Genomic DNA, 20,425 nt, shown 5'->3' on the forward strand with positions numbered 1-20,425 from the left:
TGGAAACTAACAACAGCCTCAGCTCAACTTAGCAAAGGTTAGCATTCTAACAGATGTTGAACATGATAAACGTTACACTTGCTAAACATCAGTGTGATGGCACTGTAAGGCTGTGCAACCTCAGAGCCTCATAGAGCCCCTACATGGTTTTAGAGTCTTAGTCTTATTATTTCTATGGTTTACATTTTTCAAACTGTTAGGCAGACAGGCAGCATCCCACACCCTGCTTTTTCTGGTGGTTCCAGATGCCAGACATAGGTTTACTATTGATAATATGCAAGGAATATGAACCACTTGCAACAGGATTCGACGACAGAGGTTCGTTTTGCGTGGGAGATTGGAATAAACACATTGGTAGTTTATAACTAATTCATTGTAGTTCCTGTGTTGCTGACTGTCAGCTAAGATCTGACCAGCTCGGTTCTCATTTAAATTGCAACGACTTCAGAGGATCTGTTGGCAGTGAGGATGCTGTGACACTAGCTCATGTGTACGTCAAGGCTTATTTAGCCTGCTGAGAGTGAGAGCCCGCTGTTTGTATTAGATTCTGTCTCTGGCAAAGTGGGGATGATTAGATAAAGTGTGTCTGGTGGAGTGGAGCACTTTTTCACTTTACTGTACGGGTGCCTGTGAATGAATGGAGGGAAGGGCTCAACTCTCTGACAATAACACAGAAATCTCTGTCCAGGGGATTTTTTAATGCATCTGGGACCTGGGGCCTCAATCACTGCCTTAATTAATCCATAGCAGTTCATATGCTACACTGGACTATGCTACCGGTTTACAATTCTTACATTTAGTGTTTAAAGGACATTGTGCATATTTCTTACTTGACATACTGGCATTGTGGACAGGAATTACTCCTAATTGCCAGCACAGCAAGGGAGTCAAAGACAAAGCAGTGGAATTAAAGGGAGCCGATCGCGGAGAAGAAATACAATAAAATACAATTCAATACAATAGCTCTCATTTTGAATTCCCTCCCTACTGTAGCGTCCCCTCTGCCTGCACTTCATTTTGTCATAACACAATAACTGGGCTCTGACATCTTAAAAGGCATTGCAGGAGCATAGAGGTGCTTGAAGAGAAAATTGCAGCAGCTCACAGCGGCTGGAGTGAAATACCATTTTGCCTCACTCAAGATGGATTCCACAGTGAGATTTCAGAGGACCAGTACAGAATCAAAATGGAGAAGCCTGAAGGGAGGAGACAAAAACGGGAAAGAGGCAGTGTGTGCATGGAGTGGACAGCTTTGGGGGAGATGTCTGAATTTTGTGTTTGCTGCTGCTTGGTAATATATAATTTGAAGGGTTTTCACCTTTTTTCACATATAGTGTTATTTATTGGTGAAATTATTCTAGTCTTTTTATTGTTGTTGTTGTTTTTTTGGTAGAGATCACAGCCTCATGAGATCAGTAACAAAAAAGTGATTTAATATTTACAATATAAGAAGCATTAATAAGTAATACTGAAATGAAAAGCTATAGCAAAAAAGAAAGAAAGAAAGAAAAAGAAACAAAATGGAAGAAATGCCCTCTCTGCCTGCTGTGCACAGACCCAGTGAAAATGTAGTTAAAAAGCAAAGGCGATGATCATAAACAGTGATGCTTTTTTTTCCCTGTATCTGGCCTCCTCAACCTCTGAGAAGATTTCCTCCCACCAATCGTCTCGCATAGTGGCATGCATGCATGGCTGCCGGCATCTGCACACACACACACACACACACATACATGTACGCACACACACATACACTACACAGTCACACCCTCCCTCCCTCATCTTTATAGATTCCACTTGCTGGTTGCCCATCTAACAGCCCTGTATGTAAACCAGTGAAACCCCTTCAGGACATCAGATCCGTGGAATCTGTTGTCGGTTCTATCTAGGTCAGTGCTTACAATAGCTGTGCAAGATTTTTTTTTTTTTTCTTCTCCCGCCTCTCTCTTTATCCCCCCGTTTCCTTAACCCCACAAGGTTGATTTTCCTTTGCATGTATAAATATCAAAAAAATGCATATAAAATATAAGCATATTAAGCATGCTTTGCTTTCATACATATTAGTCTTGAGTGGAATATTAAAACATGTGGCGGGTTTGATGTTAACATTAGTGTAGAATGTAGTGTTTAAAGAAAATTACATTTATATTATTTCTCATTAATATTTGTCCAGCTAATTGGTTTGGACTGTGCCCTTATTCAAACACCTCTGTCTGGCAGCACTGCAAGTGAACGCAGCACAGCAGCCTAGCATGGCAACATACGAGAGACATAGCAATCAAAATGTGTCATATGGTGGTTTTTGCTCTGATCTACAGGGGACGATGTTACGTGACCTGAGGGAGGTGCCATCTAATTTGTTAACCCACACAGAAAAGAGAAACCTCTGCACCTGCTCGTGCATGCATTTTTCATAGGATCTTGAAATGTCTATCTGAAAAGCCATTTTGACTAAAAGCAGTATAAAATAAACCAGCTTATTTACGTATATGAGTTCATCATTTTGGAACCTTTGCTAATTTTTGCTTTTGTTTGAAGGGTTTTTCCCTTTTTATCATAAATCTAAAGAACACATCATTCATGTTAAAACTCTGTTGTGGAGAAAAATCACAAGGAAACCCATAGCTCCCCTTTTTCAACTTAAACTGAATTACCCATTGCTAATCTGCTTTAGCTGGCTCCCCCACATCCCCAGTTTGTTCTACTTTTGTATAAATTGCTGATATGACTGCCTTCAGACATGGGATGCAATCAAAATCACATATGCAGAGTCAATTTCTGCCAATCTAAGCAGTTAAGATTAAAAAAAAAAAAGTGGCTGTAACTTTAATCATAGTCACCAGTTATCTAAGTTTCTCATTTTCTTGATATTTTTCATTCGGATATCTGTACACAGTCCAGGTTCGACATACAGGTACATTGTTAGACCATTTGCTGCCTTTCATTCTTACACATTATGAAAAACAGCTTCCACAGACACAACTTGCCTGAGCTTCATAATCCATCACAGTAAACACAAAGCCTTAATTCGTTTTTGTCTAGGTTTCCCGGCTAATCATTATTTCATAGTGCCAAGTTTTTGTATTAATGTGCACATTATGTTACACTCTGCTTACTGTCAATCAAATGACACACACAGGAAGAAATAGAAACCTCCTCCAGGAAATAATCCCCCATGAAACCTGTCAATTCATAAACTATATTGTTTTTTTGAATTTTTTTTATTAGTTTAGAAAGCAGGTAATTTAAAGCTGGTAAAATATTTAGAGTTTGAAACATGTAAATGTTTTGCTCTTTAGTATTTTGTATTTACACACAATATGCATGACAAAGCTGGACAGTAGAGATGCTACAATACATAGATATATCTTAAATGTGCACTTCAGTTTTTTCTTCAACCTTGTGATGTCACACACAGTATTTTCCTTCTCGACCCCGTCAGCGTTACCTGTAGCTGTGGCAGCGATGTTTCTCCTCGGGCCTTAAAGGCTTCCTGAACTGCCTCTGTCTAAGCATGCCCACCAATGTGCAGTGAAGACGATCTCCTGTAAATTGCTTTTTCGATCAGCTTTGACATCAATCTGCTCCCATGGGAATGTGGGCATTCATGTGATGGCAGAGAGGAAGGTTTCTTTCCTTATGGATGTTGACAACCCCACTCAGCCTGGTTTGATCTGCAGAATTAACATAATATTACCGTACATACTGAACTGGCTGTGACAGCCAAAGAGGGATTGGCTTTCTGTACCACACATTGGCGCCAGTTACTGGAGCAGCAGAAGTCAAAGACGAGGAAATAAAAGCTGTCGGAGGTCAAAATTTTGATATGCAAATCTGATTTCATGAATACAATTTGTGTAGCTTCGAAATGTATCAGTAGATTATGTCCTCCATTATCTGGATTATTTCACCACAGTTATTTACAGCATTAATGGATATTGGTCAGTTTGAGTCTCACTGCACCAAATCTCTGCTAGTTTTTGTTTATTTACATGAAGTAAATGCTTTCTTTTTCACTTTCCTCCAGTAAACTCTCTCGTCTCACGCAGAAATAAAGAATAATGTGCAGATTTTTAAACAGATTTGCACTCTGCAAACACCCTCTCCTTCAGCTGTGATGGAGTGAATATATTCTATGTTCTGTAAAAGTTGTTTTGATTCTACATAGCAACCCACACAACTGTCACCTTTAATGTTTTTCCACTCGCTCTTTTTATCTCTACCAGGACAAAGATATCTCATCACATCCACGGGAGCCTTGTATATTCTGGACGTCCTGCCTGAGGATGGGCTGAATAACTATCGCTGCACCACACGGCACCGCTACACCGGTGAGACTCGTCAGAGCAACAGCGCACGTCTCATTGTGTCAGGTCAGTACTGCATTCAAACTGGAATCAATTTAATTGCAAACACCGTACATTTGTCTTAGTGACCACGTAGAGACTTTGCAATATATACTGAGATGATGGAAAAAAAGGACGATGGAACAACAATACATGTATTGGATGCTTAATGTAGAGAATGCCGAAGATCATCCTTAAATATATTTAATGTTTAACTTGGATTTGGCATTTTAAAACTGCAGACAGCAAAAAAGAAAAAGAAAAAGAAATTCACCATAAAAATTTTAGCCCCTATGAATTATGGGTCTGCCTCAGAAATTTTGATTGATTTGCAGGGTTGTACAGCAAGACCAATGAATGCGTATGTCTGTCCAATCCTGTAATGCAGACCAATCCACTCTAAAGCCAACTATGAATTATGCAGCCCGTCCTGGAGCCAGTCAGTAACAAGTAAACAAACAAGGCAATGCAGGTTGTACCGTAGTGTCTGTTCTGTTGTAGCTTGTAGTTTGATAAATGAGGGTCATTTAACATGCTTTGCACTTCGGATGTAGATGGGTAAATGGATAGATAGATTGTGGGGCGCGATGAAATCCCTCCAGAAATTTTAGGAATACACTGTTTCTCTCTCCTCTCCCTCACATAACAAAATATACAGTGCACAGAACTGAATCTTGACCCCAAAAATCAATATTGGATTATACTGTCAAGCGCCTGGCAACGCTCACCACTAATTAACACTAAATTCTCTGCTCCTTCCAGACCCCACCAATGCTGAGCCAGGCATCTTGGATGGCTTTGACCACCGAGAGGTGATGATTAATCATCGGGTGGAGCTGCCCTGTAAGGCCTCAGGCTACCCAATGCCCAAATACCGCTGGCTGAAGGACAACAGCCCTTTGGAGCCTGACAGCCGCTTCCGCCAGACCATCACAGGGTTGCTGATAGAGAGTGCACAGCCCAGCGACTCTGGGACGTACGTTTGTGAAGTGTGGAACAGTTATGGCAATGCTGAGGTCATGGGACGCCTGTATGTCAAACGTAAGTCGTTTATTAAAAGGAGCACTGCAGCCTCTGTATGATCTGCATATTGATCAAACACGGAGGAACTAAAGAACCAAAGCATGCAATACACATTCAGTGTTAGATGGTTGTTTATGTGTAAGAATTATGTTGAAATTTCAGTCCATGTTAACGGTATGAAAACACTGGCATTTGTGATAGTGATAGCATTGATGAACCAGTCTGATTTTTATAGGAAAAGTGGACATTACATATCAACTCAGATTTAGCAGAAAATTGTCTCCTGAGGAAAAAACTGATTATCAAGCATCTTGTTAATCTGTCACATTGTGCACATCAACATGGAGATCAACATTCATCAACAGAACAGCTTCAAAGCAGCAGTCAGACGAATAACTGTACTGCAGTTTGCTCATGTTGATTATTTAGCATTTTATAGGAGGGAATCAGGCAAATGGAGATTGTTTTTAAATCAAATCTGCCTTATTTTAGAAAAACAGATCAGAATTTCCAAAATGACTTGATAAGTTGTTTTGTCTAAAAATCGTCAGAAAATACCGAAAAATATTCACCCGCAATCCAAGGTGACAAATTGCTTGCAAAACCCAAAGATATTAAATTGTCCTCTCGTAGAAATCTGAGGGAGCCATGTTTTTTACATTTTTTCTTAAAAGTTGCTTAAATGATGAATTGGTTATAATTGGACATGCTGACAATCAACTAGTAAATTAATCAATTCATTGTTTCACCTGTAATAGTTAATATAGTTCTTAGAACCTTTTCCTCTGAAGTCTTATGTCCACTACCTCCGTTACTTTGTCTCTCTATCAGCCTTACTGTTAATAACGCCCCGAAAAATTCCATGAATGCTCGATTTCTCTATGAAAGACACCGTTTCTCTTATTTTTGTGTGCTTAGAGCCCTTGAAGGCAGTGGTCAGCCCTCGGAAGGTGAAAGGCAGTGTGGGTAGCAAGGTGTCTCTGTCTTGTAGCGTGGGTGGCTCAGACGAGTATGAGCTGTCATGGTACCGCAACGGAGAGATCATCTACCCCGGCAACAATGTCCGTTTTACTGGTCTCAACCGGGAAAACCTCATTATGGAGGGGATGTCGAAGAGTGACGGCGGAGCCTACCAGTGCTTCGCCAGGAAGGGCAAGATGTCCGCACAGGACTTTGTGCAAGTCATCCTCGAAGGTATGGTGTGTGCGTGAGATTTACAGGGTGGAGCGCACACACACAAATCCTGACCAACAGCCACAGTGTAGCAGCTGTCGTATGCATAATCAGTGAGTTAGCAGAAACAGGTTCAGGCCTTGGAGATCAATACAGGGTTATGTGTTAATGGCATCCTGCTGTGACTCTCTGCTATAGGCCGCCATTAGTATGATCATCCCAGACTTCACAGACTAATCCAAAAATACACGCACACACACTCTTGAATCCAATAGCTTACCTTGGCCAGCGTTGCTCCGGCAACTGTCTCCTGTGGTCAGGGAGCTGTAAAAAGAAAATATTGATAATCTATAATCATGTGGAGCAGGTCTAGATTATCAGAAAGCAGCAGCAGGCAGACATAGACATTTCAAAAGCCGACCACTCTCACTGTTCATTATGAAAGGCATAGGATGCGCAGGAAGTCTTAAAGAAAAGTCACGATTGTTCCTTTCCTTTTGCTGCATTATTTTCTCACAAAAAAACAGGTTTTATGACAACAATTTATGCCCTGACAGCAAATATCACATCTTCTAAAGCATCTTCCAAATGATTTAAATGTGTTTCCTCCAACAATTTGAAAGAAACAAGAACAAAGAACAGTTCTTCTTGCTAAAACAGGTTGTTGCTTGGTCAAAATAAAACAATACTCTGGGTTACATTTAATTTTTGTTCTCAAAAGACTCTTTTAGCTCTAATAATACACGGGAAATCCTCAGCAGTCGTCTTGCAGAGATGACACTGCGCCTTGTTATTTTCGGCCTGGGAATTGTTTTAGGTCCAACTTTCTTCTCTGTGCTCGCCCACCCAAGCAACAATCAGTCTGTTCACACATCCCTAACTGCCAGCATTAGATGAACTAAACAGGCTTTCACAGTCATCTTAATCACAAAGTCAGTCTCAGTTTTGATAATTCTGTCATTCGCAGTATATAAAGATGCTGTCAGCAGTCGAAGCCAAGGCCCTGGTTGGTCGATGGTCAGCCGGGTGCCACTCTACCTGGCTAACTATGCTGATGACATTTACCGTGTCTTATATTCTCCACTGCATTCATTTGCTCGACCCTGTTCCGCCTCGTCTCCCACCACAGATGGTACTCCAAAGATCCTGTCCTCCTTCAGCGAAAAGGTGGTGAACCCGAATGAGCCTGTCTTCCTGGTCTGCAACGTCAAGGGCACGCCCCCTCCCAGGTGCACCTGGTCGCTGGATGACGACCCCGTCATCAAAGACAGCCACCACCACCTGGGCCACTACGAGACCCACGAGGGCCACGTGGTCAGCCAGCTCAATGTCACACACACCCAGGTGCAGGACGGCGGGGTGTACCGGTGCACGTGCAGCAACTCGGCCGGGGTCGTGTACCACCAGGCTCGAATAAACGTAAGAGGTGCTTGTCAAATCAGCTCCTCCAAGAACAACAATACACATACCTGTCTGTCTCTCTGTATGACTGTCTCTGTCTGTCTGTCCAACTGGCTGTGTGGCACTTGCAGTACATGAGCGCTGGTCGTTGTTTGGGTCTGATATTTTTCTTTGTTTCCTTTTGCATATGTGAGCTCTTATGATGTTTGGTTTTCCTTCTTTCTTTGATCAGTATTTTTTAGTAGGAGTATTCAGGATATTATCTGGAACGTTAATGATGTGGCCATTAAATGAACCATCCTATAGCTCATGCTCGCACTCCATCATATCTTGGCTGTGTCGTGATATGCATGGACGTTGGACAAATAAATTCAAATGCTTGCCATTTGCAAATTACTTTATCAATTAACCTAATGAGGCAACTAGCCAGATCCATTCTAAATAGCTAAGTTATAGCTAGCTGGCTAACCTTAGCTTAGCTTAGGTTATGCCCGGATCAGACTACATGAATCTTGCTAAATATTGTTTTATGCCGTGGCCAATCGTGAACAAAAATCAGGTGTCTGCACTAACGTAGTGTGACATGCTAAATGACCCGTCATGCTACTGATAGTGAACAAGTTCTTTACATATAAATAAGTTCACAGGCTGTTACAGACAAGCCCGTTTCCTTTTAGGTTTTCTCCACTGATGCTCCACTCTGCTCCTTGTATAATTTTGTAATGTTGTAGCCTCGTCTTTTTCTCTCCAAATTATTACTGTGCTTTCCCTACATGCCTGTATTTTTAGGTCAAATGAATTATCCTGGTTTGCTGCACATAAGCGTATCTGGATATTGGGTTCCAAAATGGGCTGGTTTGTAAATAGCCAGAAGAAAAAAATATTTCTTCTGTTTGCATGAATAAATTTATCTATGGCTTGCTTGCTTGTGTGTGTGTGTGTGTGTGTGTGTGTGTGTGTGTGTGTGTGTGTGTGTGTGTGTGTGTGTGAGTGAGTGTTCATGTGTGTCTGTGTCTGCGTGTCTTTACTCAAGCAGCCAATTCAATTCCTCACGATCAGATGTTAAAGCGATTATACTGTTTCCATTTTATGAGACAGAATGTATTAATGTTATGTGGGTGAGCAGCAAGAGCAGAATTCTAAGTATGAGTGGTACAGTGTTATTTAAATGATCTGTTTTCCTTCAGATGGTTAGCACTCTTTAATCTGCTTGTGATTTCACTGCCTCCCACTTAGTGTTAAGCCTAAGATCCTGTGGTAAAACAAACAAGAAAATCTTTAAACAACAGTTTCTTTGCATATCCAAGTATTTTGGTTGCAGGTACCACATGTGAAGCTGCAGAGAAAGACCTTTCCGTGTCTAAATATTAAATATAATTGCAAAATCATGAGTCTGAAATTTAGTTTTATTGAGAAAAACACCAAAAATAATGCAAACTCACTACTCTTGTGATTGATGTCAATGCCAGTGCCCTTTGAATGTCTTTATAGAGGGTTCTCTCTCCTTCTCTGTCCCTTTCTAGGCCGCGCCAGCATTCGTCCAATGAAAAACATCACAGCAATTGCTGGACGGGACGCTTTCGTTCATTGTCGCGTGATTGGCTACCCTTACTATTCCATAAAGTGGTACAAAAACTCAGCACTTTTACCATTCAACCACCGACAGCGGGCATTTGAGAACAACGGCACTCTGAAGCTGACCAACGTGCAGCAGGTGGATGCTGGCGAGTATAACTGCAAGGTGATGGTCCAACCCAACAAGATGGATTCCCAGAGTGTCCATGTTCGTGTGAGAGGTAAGTCCCATTGAGCTGTGTCAAATTACATTATCAAATATAAAGCTGATTTAATATACCTGGTGAGTCGAACAAGTCACCACAAGGTTGTAAAGCGAGACATTACCTCCTGTTTTTGTCATCACATGAGTTAGATTACAAAATCAATACTACTCTCATACCTTCCCATTAAATATGAGGCTACAGCTAGCAGCCTATTGGTTTAGCTTAGCATAAAGACTGGAAACAGGGTGAAAGAGCCCGCCTGGCCCCATTGCTGTATTTGTTATTACATTCAAAAATGAGCTTTTGGTGTGTGTATATCAAAATGTTGGTGTGTATATGTCAAAATAATGAACTATTTCTTTAAATTGTCACAATTTTGACTAGATGGGTTCACACCAAAGTCCCTTAGTTGTGCTTTAATATACCAAAGTCCCTTATTTGTGCTTTAATATAGATGAATTTGACTGACTGATTAATTTGGAAATGTTAGGCACATTCTGAGGCGTTTCTTTTCTGCCCTCTGTCTACATGTGCATCTTAAGATTGACTCACTGCAAAATAAACAGACCCACTCATACAGAAATGGAGACAGTTATATCATATAGCATAGATCTCACCGGACTTCTAAATTAATCTGTCTGATATTCCTCCGTACATCAGGGTATCTAATGAAGACTCTATCAGCTCTGTGACTGATCTCCACTGAGATCTTACAGCTGTAATAGGTAACACTAAAAAGGGCTTCCCCATAATGCCCCATTTCCTTCCCTCTGTGCTGTATGCTAGGCTGTTGTCACTATGTTACACTTTCCAATAGAGCGATGGAAACAGAGAGGAAGAGAGAGTGAGAACTAAAGAGAGAGCGATGATATAAAGCAACACTTCCCAGTGGTACTATAGCGAGCGAGTGCATTTGTTAATTTACTCTGCTCATGCTTAAAATGTGGAAGTGTCTTTGGGGATCCCTGAAGTCCATTATCTCCACTTTGTTGTGAATTAAATAAGGTCCTAAAGTGCTGCTTATTTCACTGTTATTTGAACTCACTGGACACTCAAACACAGATGACTTGTGTGATGGCTGGAGATTTCCCAGGGAAACACAGGCAATTTGAAAAGATCTTTTGATTGTGTAACTGTGTTATATTAAGCCGCCAAATTGACTTTGAACGCTCGTTTTTGTCTGAATGCAAGCTATTCCTGTAATCAGGGCATTAGATCGATTTGTAAAATAGTAGATTAATTTAGTAAACAGGCTGGAGGATGGGCAAGTATGTAGGTTAGTAGATCAATAGATGATTATTGACAGACAAGCTGGTTCTGGTTCACTTAGATTTCTTTTCCCTCAACCTGAATGAGTCATCTCAAGTTGTTTTTTTTGCTCTGTTCTTTGTGCTCTTGTAGCTTCTCGTCCTGAGAGGACAAAATGTTCCAGCCTGAGAATGACGGGGAATTATTGCAGAATGCTTTGCTATTCAGGTCTTTTATGTTCCTTCAGTGACCTCTTTAAAGTGAGATAGTTAGAAGATTGTAGGATTACTCTGAGAAAAGGACACAGTACCTGACACAGAATCCAGGGAATTAAGATATTCTTTGAAACTCACGAATGAAATCACATTCGGTCTTTGTCTCTCTTTCTCTCTCTCATCCTCTGTCTGCAGTCCCTCCCTACATTCAGCCCTTTGAGTTCCAGCGTTTCACCATTGGCCAGCGGGTCTTCATCCCCTGCGTGGTCATGTCAGGCGACCGGCCGCTGGACATCACCTGGCAGAAAGATGGCCGGCCAATCCCCGCCAGCCTGGGTGTGACTGTGGACAACATCGATTTCACCAGCTCACTGCGCATCTCCAACCTGACGCCCGACCACAACGGCAACTACACCTGCATCGCCCGCAACGAGGCTGCTGCCGTGGAGCACCAGAGTCAGCTCATTGTGAGAGGTGAGAAAGCACAAAGGAACAGATTATATATCTAATGGCACCTAGTGGACTACTATAATCTGTAGCATGTGTGCAGGTTTTCATTTTAAGCAGTCCCTGCAGTACCAAACATCACTTATTAGTTCCTCCTGTCTGGCCGAAGGTAAAATCGACCGGTGTAGTGTTTGGTATGAAAACCTGCACGCACAGGCTGCACTGAAGTAAAGACACCAAACAAATGTCACACATCAATGTCAACTGTTATTTGTGTTTATGTGTACAGTTCCTCCTCAGTTTGTGGTTCAGCCTGAAGATCAAGATGGGATCTATGGTAAAACTGTGACTCTGAACTGCTCAGCTGAAGGCTACCCACCACCCACCATTGTATGGGAACACTCCAAAGGTACATTAAAGTACTGCACACATCGCCCAGTGCAAGTGAACCTGCCAGCTACAAGGGGAAACAAATCACACCTTTGAATTCAAACTCACAATAACAAAGGAGACTTTGGTCTCTTGAGTCACCAAGATGCTCTGTAATAACATTTTACATCAACATCTGATTCAGAACTACGCCTGGGTATCTCAGACTTTTCTGAGTATGCATAATAATATGAAGTGCCTGTAAAACAATCGAACATAGATGTCTCATGTCAGCTGAAGTCAATCATTCAAGGTGTCTCATTTCACAAGAGTTGAGTTCAATGACTTGAATTGTTCTCTATTGTCCATCCCATGTGACCTGAGCACAGCATTAGGAGATCAGTTTGATATTGCTTAATGGCCACTGCTTAACTAAAGGAGACATACAGAACAACTCACTACAACAGTGAACACATTCAGAAACGGATCTCGTTTTATCTGGAGTCTCATGATGTTTCTGGTTTACGCTCAACTGCAGTGACTGAAGGTTGCAGTCTTTAGTTTCTAATGACCTCTGAATATTTTTCCATTTTTAATCAGTACAAGTTATTTCCATACATGTAATAGGGAAATGCATAATCATATGAAAATTATGTTTTTTTGCTATACTACAATACAAAATAAAGAGTTATCATGTATTGTAATTAATAATTTTTCCAACAACGGTGCAGTTTTGTGTGTATCTCGTTGGGCCTTGCTCGAGATACGTGTTGTACACAGCTGATATGGCAGTAGTAGGGTTTTTGCAGGTGAGTGGGTTCCATTTGCTTCATCCACAGCCGGCGCATATGTGTGTGAGTGCGCAGACATACAGGTGCACACACAGACATAGCCATCTGTACTGTAAACACAGGGTTGGGGGCTTACAGGATATCCATCTGCATCATTAGAGAATCATCAGAGAGGGAGCGACAGAGAAAAACAGACAGACAGACACACGGACGCAGAGATAGGGCGTTAGCAGACAGACATCCAGGGAGGCAGCAGGTGAGTTCAGCCACTTGAGCAGGGCAGATGAAGAGGGGCCCCAGGTGTTCGCTCCATCATCCATATAACCAGGGATGAAAGCCTCACCAACAGAAGGAGAGCAACCAATGAGGAGTGGTGCGTGAGCGTGAATGTGTGTGTTTGTGTGTGTGTCTGCGCGCGCTAGGCCAGATGATCAAAGGAATGAAAGAATCAGATCTGTTTTTCACCCTTTGATTGGATTTGTGTGTGCGGATGTGCATGTGCTTTTGTGTGTGTGTGCGTGTGTGTGTGTGTGTGTGTGTGTGTGTGGATGTGAAACAAGCAGGCCTCATGCCTGATTAGTAATGTCTGACCAGTCCTGATCAGTATGGAGAGATCAGGCTGAGCAGTGTGTCTTTACTCAGTCATAGTGTTAAAAACAAGCTTTAGCCATTCAGAGGGAATTCGACCAGGTTGCAGGTCAGTATTGTTGTTTTTTGGGGCCTCGTCACATCTTCCTTGTTGCTCTGTAATATGTTGTAGTACAGAATATCAGTCAGAGCAAACAGGCAATAAAAATCACTTCCCTCAGAAAAAAAAAAATGTATTCAGGGTAGGTGGCTTGGGAAGCTATCATCTAAATGTGTTGTAAGCCAGAGTGCAGTTTGTCCAGAGAATGGCTGTCTGGCATGCTTTTACTGCAACAGAAGTACCTAAGAGCCAGATGAGTGTCTCTGGGAGATATGGAACAGTAAGTAAAGGTCAACTGCTATTAGCATAACGACTAGCACCATTTGGATATGCAAAATCCATAATTCAAGGAAGAACACATCTCCCTCCCTCCTCTCTCTCTCTCTCTCTCTCTCTCTCTCTCTCTCTCTCTCTCTCTCTCTCAGAGCCAGGGGAGCAGGAACAAAGTCACCACTTGACCCTTTGCTAGCCACGGCCACTTGACTGCATTTTAATTAAAAAGCAAAAACCCACAGCTCACTAAATAGCCTAATCTCTACACGCTAACTTTAACACGAGCTAATGCAATGTCTGGCTCAGTTCACACATGTGTTTAATACTACATGAGCAAGGTGGAATACAGTGCTTTCATCAGTATGAGAGTGGACTGCTCGAAAGCCTTATAATTCAGCGTCAGTGACATACAGATTTAAGGCTGCCACTGCAGAATGAAATACTGTATTGTTTGACAATAGAACAAGAGTGATTATATCATTTTCTATTAAAAAAGATAGGTATTAATTACAGCACAGGCAGCAGGCCAGAATATGTCAAAGATGCCAAGTCCAATTATTTCAGGGATGCTTCAGCGATGGGAATCAAATGTCAGTCGTATTGGATTGTTGAGAAAAGACGTGCAAGCATTACCAGACAAATCCATGCCTTTAGGATTAGTCTGTCTTCAACTTAGATTCCATTAGATTGTAATTTTGCTTTAAGGGCATTTACTGTATTTACCCATTCTCGCTATTTCTACTGAATCTATTAACTCAGCGTTCATACGTGCAAAGAACAAAACCCAGAGAGTCGACACACAGACATAAATAGTCAGAAAAAGCTACAGTTTGCATGCTTGAATCTCACTGGCTTGTCCCAGTGTTGAAGGCCAGCAGCAATGCAAAGCCTCTCTGCTCTCCTTCTGCTCTGCCTGTTGTTCCTCTGCACCAATCTGCTGTCTTGTTAAACATGAGCTTTATGTCTGTTGTGATTGCATCACACCAGCAGCTCGGCCTGCTTCACTGTGCTCAGCAGCTGTTTGGCGGTTTAAGGATTTAGGCCTGGTGTTAAGAAACATGTTTACAATCCTCCCAAAATCTGACAGGCTTTGTCATCAAATCTGTAAACACTGCTGCATGGTCAAATGAATGCACACACACACACACACACACACTCACGCACACGCACGCACACACACACACACAGGAGGTCAGCTTACTATTGAGCACTGCATTCACATCAAACATCTTTTTCAGATCAATATATCTGCATTTGTGTACATTTATATATACTGCATTGATTATATCTCTGCATACACCTCTCTATTGTCTTTCTCTCCTGGTATTAGGCGCCGGCGTCCCCCAGTTTCAGCCCATCCCCCTGAACAGCGGCTCTCGTGTCCAGCTGCTGAGCAATGGTTCGCTGCTGATCAAACACGTGCTGGAGGACGACAGCGGCTTTTACCTGTGCAAGGTCAGCAACGACGTGGGAGCTGATGTCAGCAAGTCCATGTACCTCACCGTCAAAAGTAAGAGCCTGCATTTGATGCATGATCAATAACAGCTGATGGGCAGTAATCATTGTGTATTTTAATGTCTGAGTTGGTGCAGCAACAAGCAGCTGTTTAAAAACGGATTTCCAGCTGCCAGATTGCAGAGGTCGCTCCACCTTAAGTTGACATTAGTTTCATGAAACATGGAAGGAAGGGAGGATGCTCATAAGGAGATTAAATTGACAAGCTTTGCAAATGATGACAAACTGAGACTCAGACAGATTTTGTTGGCCAAAATTGCCTGTGATGAATAAAAAACACTTTAGAAGCTAAGCAAACGTTAAAGGGGTCATGATCCTGTCTTCACATGACGTGTGTTTAAAGACAGATTTGCATAAAACATCCTCATTAGACCAGGAGTCACTGAGCATCTTTCTACCCAACGGATGCAGACAGCATATATTTCTCTTTCCTCTGCTGAGTATATGTAAGCATGGTTCTGTTTGTGTGTGTGTGCATGTGTGTTCTCTGCTCTCTCCAGCGGTCGGCATGTTAATGTCCCAGACTGCAGGTCTCCTGCCTCCAGTGAGCATTAGCATGTAGCTCCCCTATGGTGCTAGGAGTGGCCCCTCATTTTCATGGTGCTTAGATGCGAGTGGGGCTTATTTCCCCTTGCTTACGTTATCAAACTGGAGCACGAGGAGCCCCGCTGATGGGCAGCCCTCTCTCTGTCTCCTTCTCTCTATCTCTCCTTCTTTCTCTTTGCTCACCAGCCCAGAGTGTGAAATATAGAGCACAAACATGAAAAACATGACTGCAGTCACAAGGAACACACATTAAACTTTGGGTTTTAAGTGAGTCTGATGGGATGGAAGTTGTAACTGACCCTGACCTCTGACCTTTCTGTAGAAAGGGACGCCAACAAAATAATTTGTGTAGAACTCTCCTTCTGGATAAATCAGTACTTGTTATCATTAATATCAGCTGGCATGTCATGGATATTCATGTGTCACTATAATTAAGCCTCGCAGTAAACAAGGTTGGGAGCTGTCACTGTGTGAAGCTGTCAGTTCTACAGCAGCAGCCTCTGAGATGCACATGCAGTCTGTGTTTTCATAGGTCAGTTTGCTGACTGTAGCACCCAGTTGCTATGCAGCAAGTTGACCTATGGCTGTACTAACCTTTTTTCTTCCATTTTCTTCCAAGCAGAGAGCAAACACTGCAGCGGCAGCCACAATAGACTCAACTCTCAGTAGCATATCTAACTCCAAACACTCAAGCTTCTCATTTGCTCGCTCTTTGAATCTTAACAACAACCTGTGTTTTATGTTGATAAAAACAAATATCTGCATCATTCTTATGTTTTGTACGAAGACTCTTCTTTACCTACCTAAGATACAAACACAATGCAAGCCAGGCTACCCACAGATGTGGTCAGGCAGATCTGATCGCATTCCGATCACAACCCATTTACACCTTGCAGTAAGGTGCATTTTTCCTTATCTGGAGCACGTGTGCAGATCCAGATTGCATTTTAATACACAGGTGTAAATGAGGTCTTTTTGAGGTCATGTTGCTGTGATGGGAGTCCACTGAGAAAATATACAGGAGCACAAAGGATATTAGAGTGTTTTGCTGGGTGGCTCCACACCAGTCGTCCCCATCCTGCGTGTGTGTGTGTGTGTGTGTGTGTGTGTGTGTTATTGAAGGGGAGAGTAGTAGCAATGCACATGTGTCATGCAGGAGTTTATGAGCCCAATCAAGCCTGGTGCTGTGGCCTACTTTCTGCTGTTGTGTGTATGTACAATTTACACACATGTAAAGAAGATCAGATGAAATTTTCAAGTGTATTTTCCTCTCTCTACTCCGTTGCCCTGACACAAATCACACTGCTCCACCCTGTGGAGAACCCTTCTGTCGTTGGACACTTGTGTGTGTTTGTGTTTGGAGGAGATGAACAACAAAATACCTGCAGTGTAAAGGACATAGTAGAAAGATCTGCTGTTTATGTATGTATATATGTTCACTCGTGCGCATCTTGAGTTTCGTAGGTCTTTGTAGTTAGTTGTATCATCTAGCATAGTAGAGGAGGTAGAGAGAGAGTGTGTGTGAGAGAGGTTTGACCCACCAAACACACTCTGCTGTTGCTCAAGGCTTCAGTTTCATGTTGGTCTATCAAAGGGAATTTTGACAGCTCTAGTGTTAAATAATGTAAGCTTACTTCTCGTAACTAGTAGTTTCATTAACATGAACAGTGATGGTAACATTATTTACAGCTTCTATTATTTATATCAAAGACATCATTTCATTCCGATGAATTTATATTTATTATCTTTATCTTAATTGAAAATAAATTATGAGTCATTTCTCACTCAAATTACATTTTTTTTCTGACTACAAAGTGAAGTTGGATAGTAAATGTCTCTTCAATCAGCAACTTAACACATTCCTTGCCAGTTAATTGTTCCCTTTTCGGGTTCGATGCACACTGAACACATACAGCATGTATTTTTACTGCCGAAAAAAATCCTATCAAACCGTTTTTTATAACATTCTCATTTCTGACACACCTGCACAGAGCCTCCTATTCTACCCCTACTTTTCCTTTCAGGAAATATGCAATCATGCAATTACATTAATTGATGCCAGTTCAACCAATCCTGGCAAGTATCGCCAGCAGCTTGTAATTTTGTCTAGTTCTGCATCTTATTCAGGACCAGTGTTATCTGATTAAAGTTGGTTCTGAATGCAGAATTAATTATGTGTTTGTTTTACTGAGCCTTTGTTGCTCATAGCGATGTCAGTAATTTTGCTTTTGATAGCCTGACACCCATTAACTGGTAACTAACTGGTCAATTTTTAGCCGAGGAGCACACACTCCCAGTCAGCACTGACGAAGTGACAGGTCGTTGTGATGTAGCTTTTGTTTGTGTGAGCTGACTAGTCAGAGCTCGTCTGCCATGGCTAGCTTTCAGCTCACCCTCTTTCTCCTCTTTTTTAATGCATTTAGTCACAGTAGCTCACAATAGCATAACGTCGGGGTACAGAACTAACATTAGCTCTTTGAATCCCTCAACGTCTTCGACACTGGTTGACAGGATACCAGTCTCATGGTCTTGGACCAGCAGGCATCACACTTTCCCCTCCTAGCTAGCAGCAACATGATCTTTGGCTGTGAGCCATCCTCTAACGTGGCAGCCAGGTGCTTCTTAATGTAGCAGAACACAGTGCTAGAGCTACTACTAAATTAAAGAATAGCGCACTAGCATTTTTTTCCTCAGACTGCTAGCTGTTCGTTGCAAATTAACCTGTAGGCCGACTTGTGTAATCAGTCAGAAATACCACAAATAACACGTAATAGAAATTATTTTAGTAAATCTGCAGCTAGTACATTTTTGCTACAGTAATCACAAAAATCGTTCATGCTAAAAGTATCTGATGGTTTGCAAATATCTCCAGATCTAATTCACAACTGAAACAAATGAGAAGATTCATTAATGTTGCAGCTAACATCAAGTTAACATTTCCTTCATGACATCACCAGAATATTTCTTCATTAGTAAAACTGAATGTGGATTAAACACATATGAGTACGACTCCCATTTTTTACTTCTGAATTATATTTCTCTTCCACTGTGAAACTGGAACACCTCTTAAGTAATTTATGATTCAGTTAGCATTGATGCGACATCTTCACAGCTAGAATAATTCACATTACAGGAAACGGCTGTATGTTCTTTGGGCCTATGATAATAGTCTGTGCTGTCCTCCCTCAGCTGCCATTGGCTGCTCAGTCATTACATGTTGGCTCAGCCACATGCTTGTCACTCATCAACAGATCGCATTTCATGCCCTTTAAACCCCAAACTGTACTTGTACACTCAAGATGCTTTCTGTAAATGTGTACTTACTCGCATGAGTGGTCTGAAAAAGAGAGACCATTATTGTGCCCTTACTCTCCACCTCTCAGTGTTTGTGTGTTTTCGTATATAACTACACATTTCTTTTCATTCTTAAGCGCACAGTATGATTGCTATCATACGTACTGTTATCATACTTCTCACACATACGTCTGTTTTTATTTGTGTATCTATTCTGCTTACATTGTGTGTGCGTGTTGCTAGACGCTGGAACTCTTGAGTGCATTTCAGCCTCATTTAAATCCGTCAATACTTCAATTAGAACCCCATGAAGGGGCTCAAGGGAAGAGCAGTCCACATGTTTGTGTGCTTTATTTGCACTCTCTGGCTGTCTTTGTGTCTTACATTTCCAGTAAAGAGAAAAAGATTAAAATGATAAATAACACATTATTTGTTCCGTTTTATATCCTTATTCTTTGCTTGCAGCTGTGTGTGTCCTTCAAGTGTCTTAATCTCCCATCGCCAACAGCAAAGCATACATTTATTTACCATTTACAGATTTTTTAGCTTTTTGGATTTCTGGATTTGAAGCTGTGGATTTCTCCTCATGCTGGAGCCACTGAAAGAGTTTGTAGGGTTTTTTTTTTTTTTTATCTTCAAACATCAAAACAAAAGAGGAGGAGGAATGAGAAATGGATTAAACAGTAGGTTTGTTTGCTCTAATGTAAGCCGCAAATATTAGCATGCTGGGCTAACTGGCTTGCATGCAGCTTTAGCCTAAATCTTTTAGCGTGATGTCATGTAGACCAACCACATGGTGCGACTAAGTGCATGTTCAAGACACCCTTTATAGTTTCCTCATTTTAAAATGAGTCAACTGGAAACATTAAAAATCAGCCAGAGACATTGTTTTCAGCCAATGATGGAGTCAACGTTACTTTAATTAGCTAGCTACAACTGATAAAACCTGCCAGCGATGGTTGTTATTGACCCGGCATAATCAATGGTTACTAGCAAGAAGTGAGAAGCTGCTTTTGTCTGAAATCAAAGATTTATTGTCTCACAAATAAACAATACAAATTTGAGTGGTAAATTGGCCGCAGTTCTTTTCACATAACATCGTAAATTGAATTATGTGCTGTCGATAACAAAGAAAATTAATACTACTACTATCAAATAGTTACCAATTAATCTTCTCTTCCTTGATTAATCAACAATTTGTTTTTTATTGTTTGATTGCTCTTCTTAGATAATTTCACAACCAAGGAAAATTAAGTTAAGTGTCAGTTTTCCATATAAGTAATGTTGTATGAGGCTACTATTGGCGCAAATGCTTCCT

General features: G+C 41.4%; 1 protein-coding gene across 2 annotated transcripts in view; it reads left to right on the plus strand.

Moving 5' to 3' along the window:
• Positions 1-20,425, plus strand: part of dscamb (Down syndrome cell adhesion molecule b) — a 117,845-nt gene that overhangs the window by 70,393 nt on the left and 27,027 nt on the right. For both annotated transcript variants that reach the window (XM_076734956.1, XM_076734957.1), the window contains exons 4-11: positions 4,224-4,370; positions 5,106-5,384; positions 6,285-6,560; positions 7,669-7,965; positions 9,464-9,736; positions 11,380-11,658; positions 11,921-12,040; positions 15,083-15,262. In XM_076734956.1, coding sequence (XP_076591071.1) covers positions 4,224-4,370; positions 5,106-5,384; positions 6,285-6,560; positions 7,669-7,965; positions 9,464-9,736; positions 11,380-11,658; positions 11,921-12,040; positions 15,083-15,262 — 1,851 coding nt within the window. The remainder of the gene's footprint in view (positions 1-4,223; positions 4,371-5,105; positions 5,385-6,284; positions 6,561-7,668; positions 7,966-9,463; positions 9,737-11,379; positions 11,659-11,920; positions 12,041-15,082; positions 15,263-20,425) is intronic.

Source organism: Chaetodon auriga, chromosome 7 (assembly GCF_051107435.1).
Source record: "Chaetodon auriga isolate fChaAug3 chromosome 7, fChaAug3.hap1, whole genome shotgun sequence".
Classification (NCBI taxonomy): Eukaryota; Metazoa; Chordata; class Actinopteri; order Chaetodontiformes; family Chaetodontidae; genus Chaetodon; species Chaetodon auriga.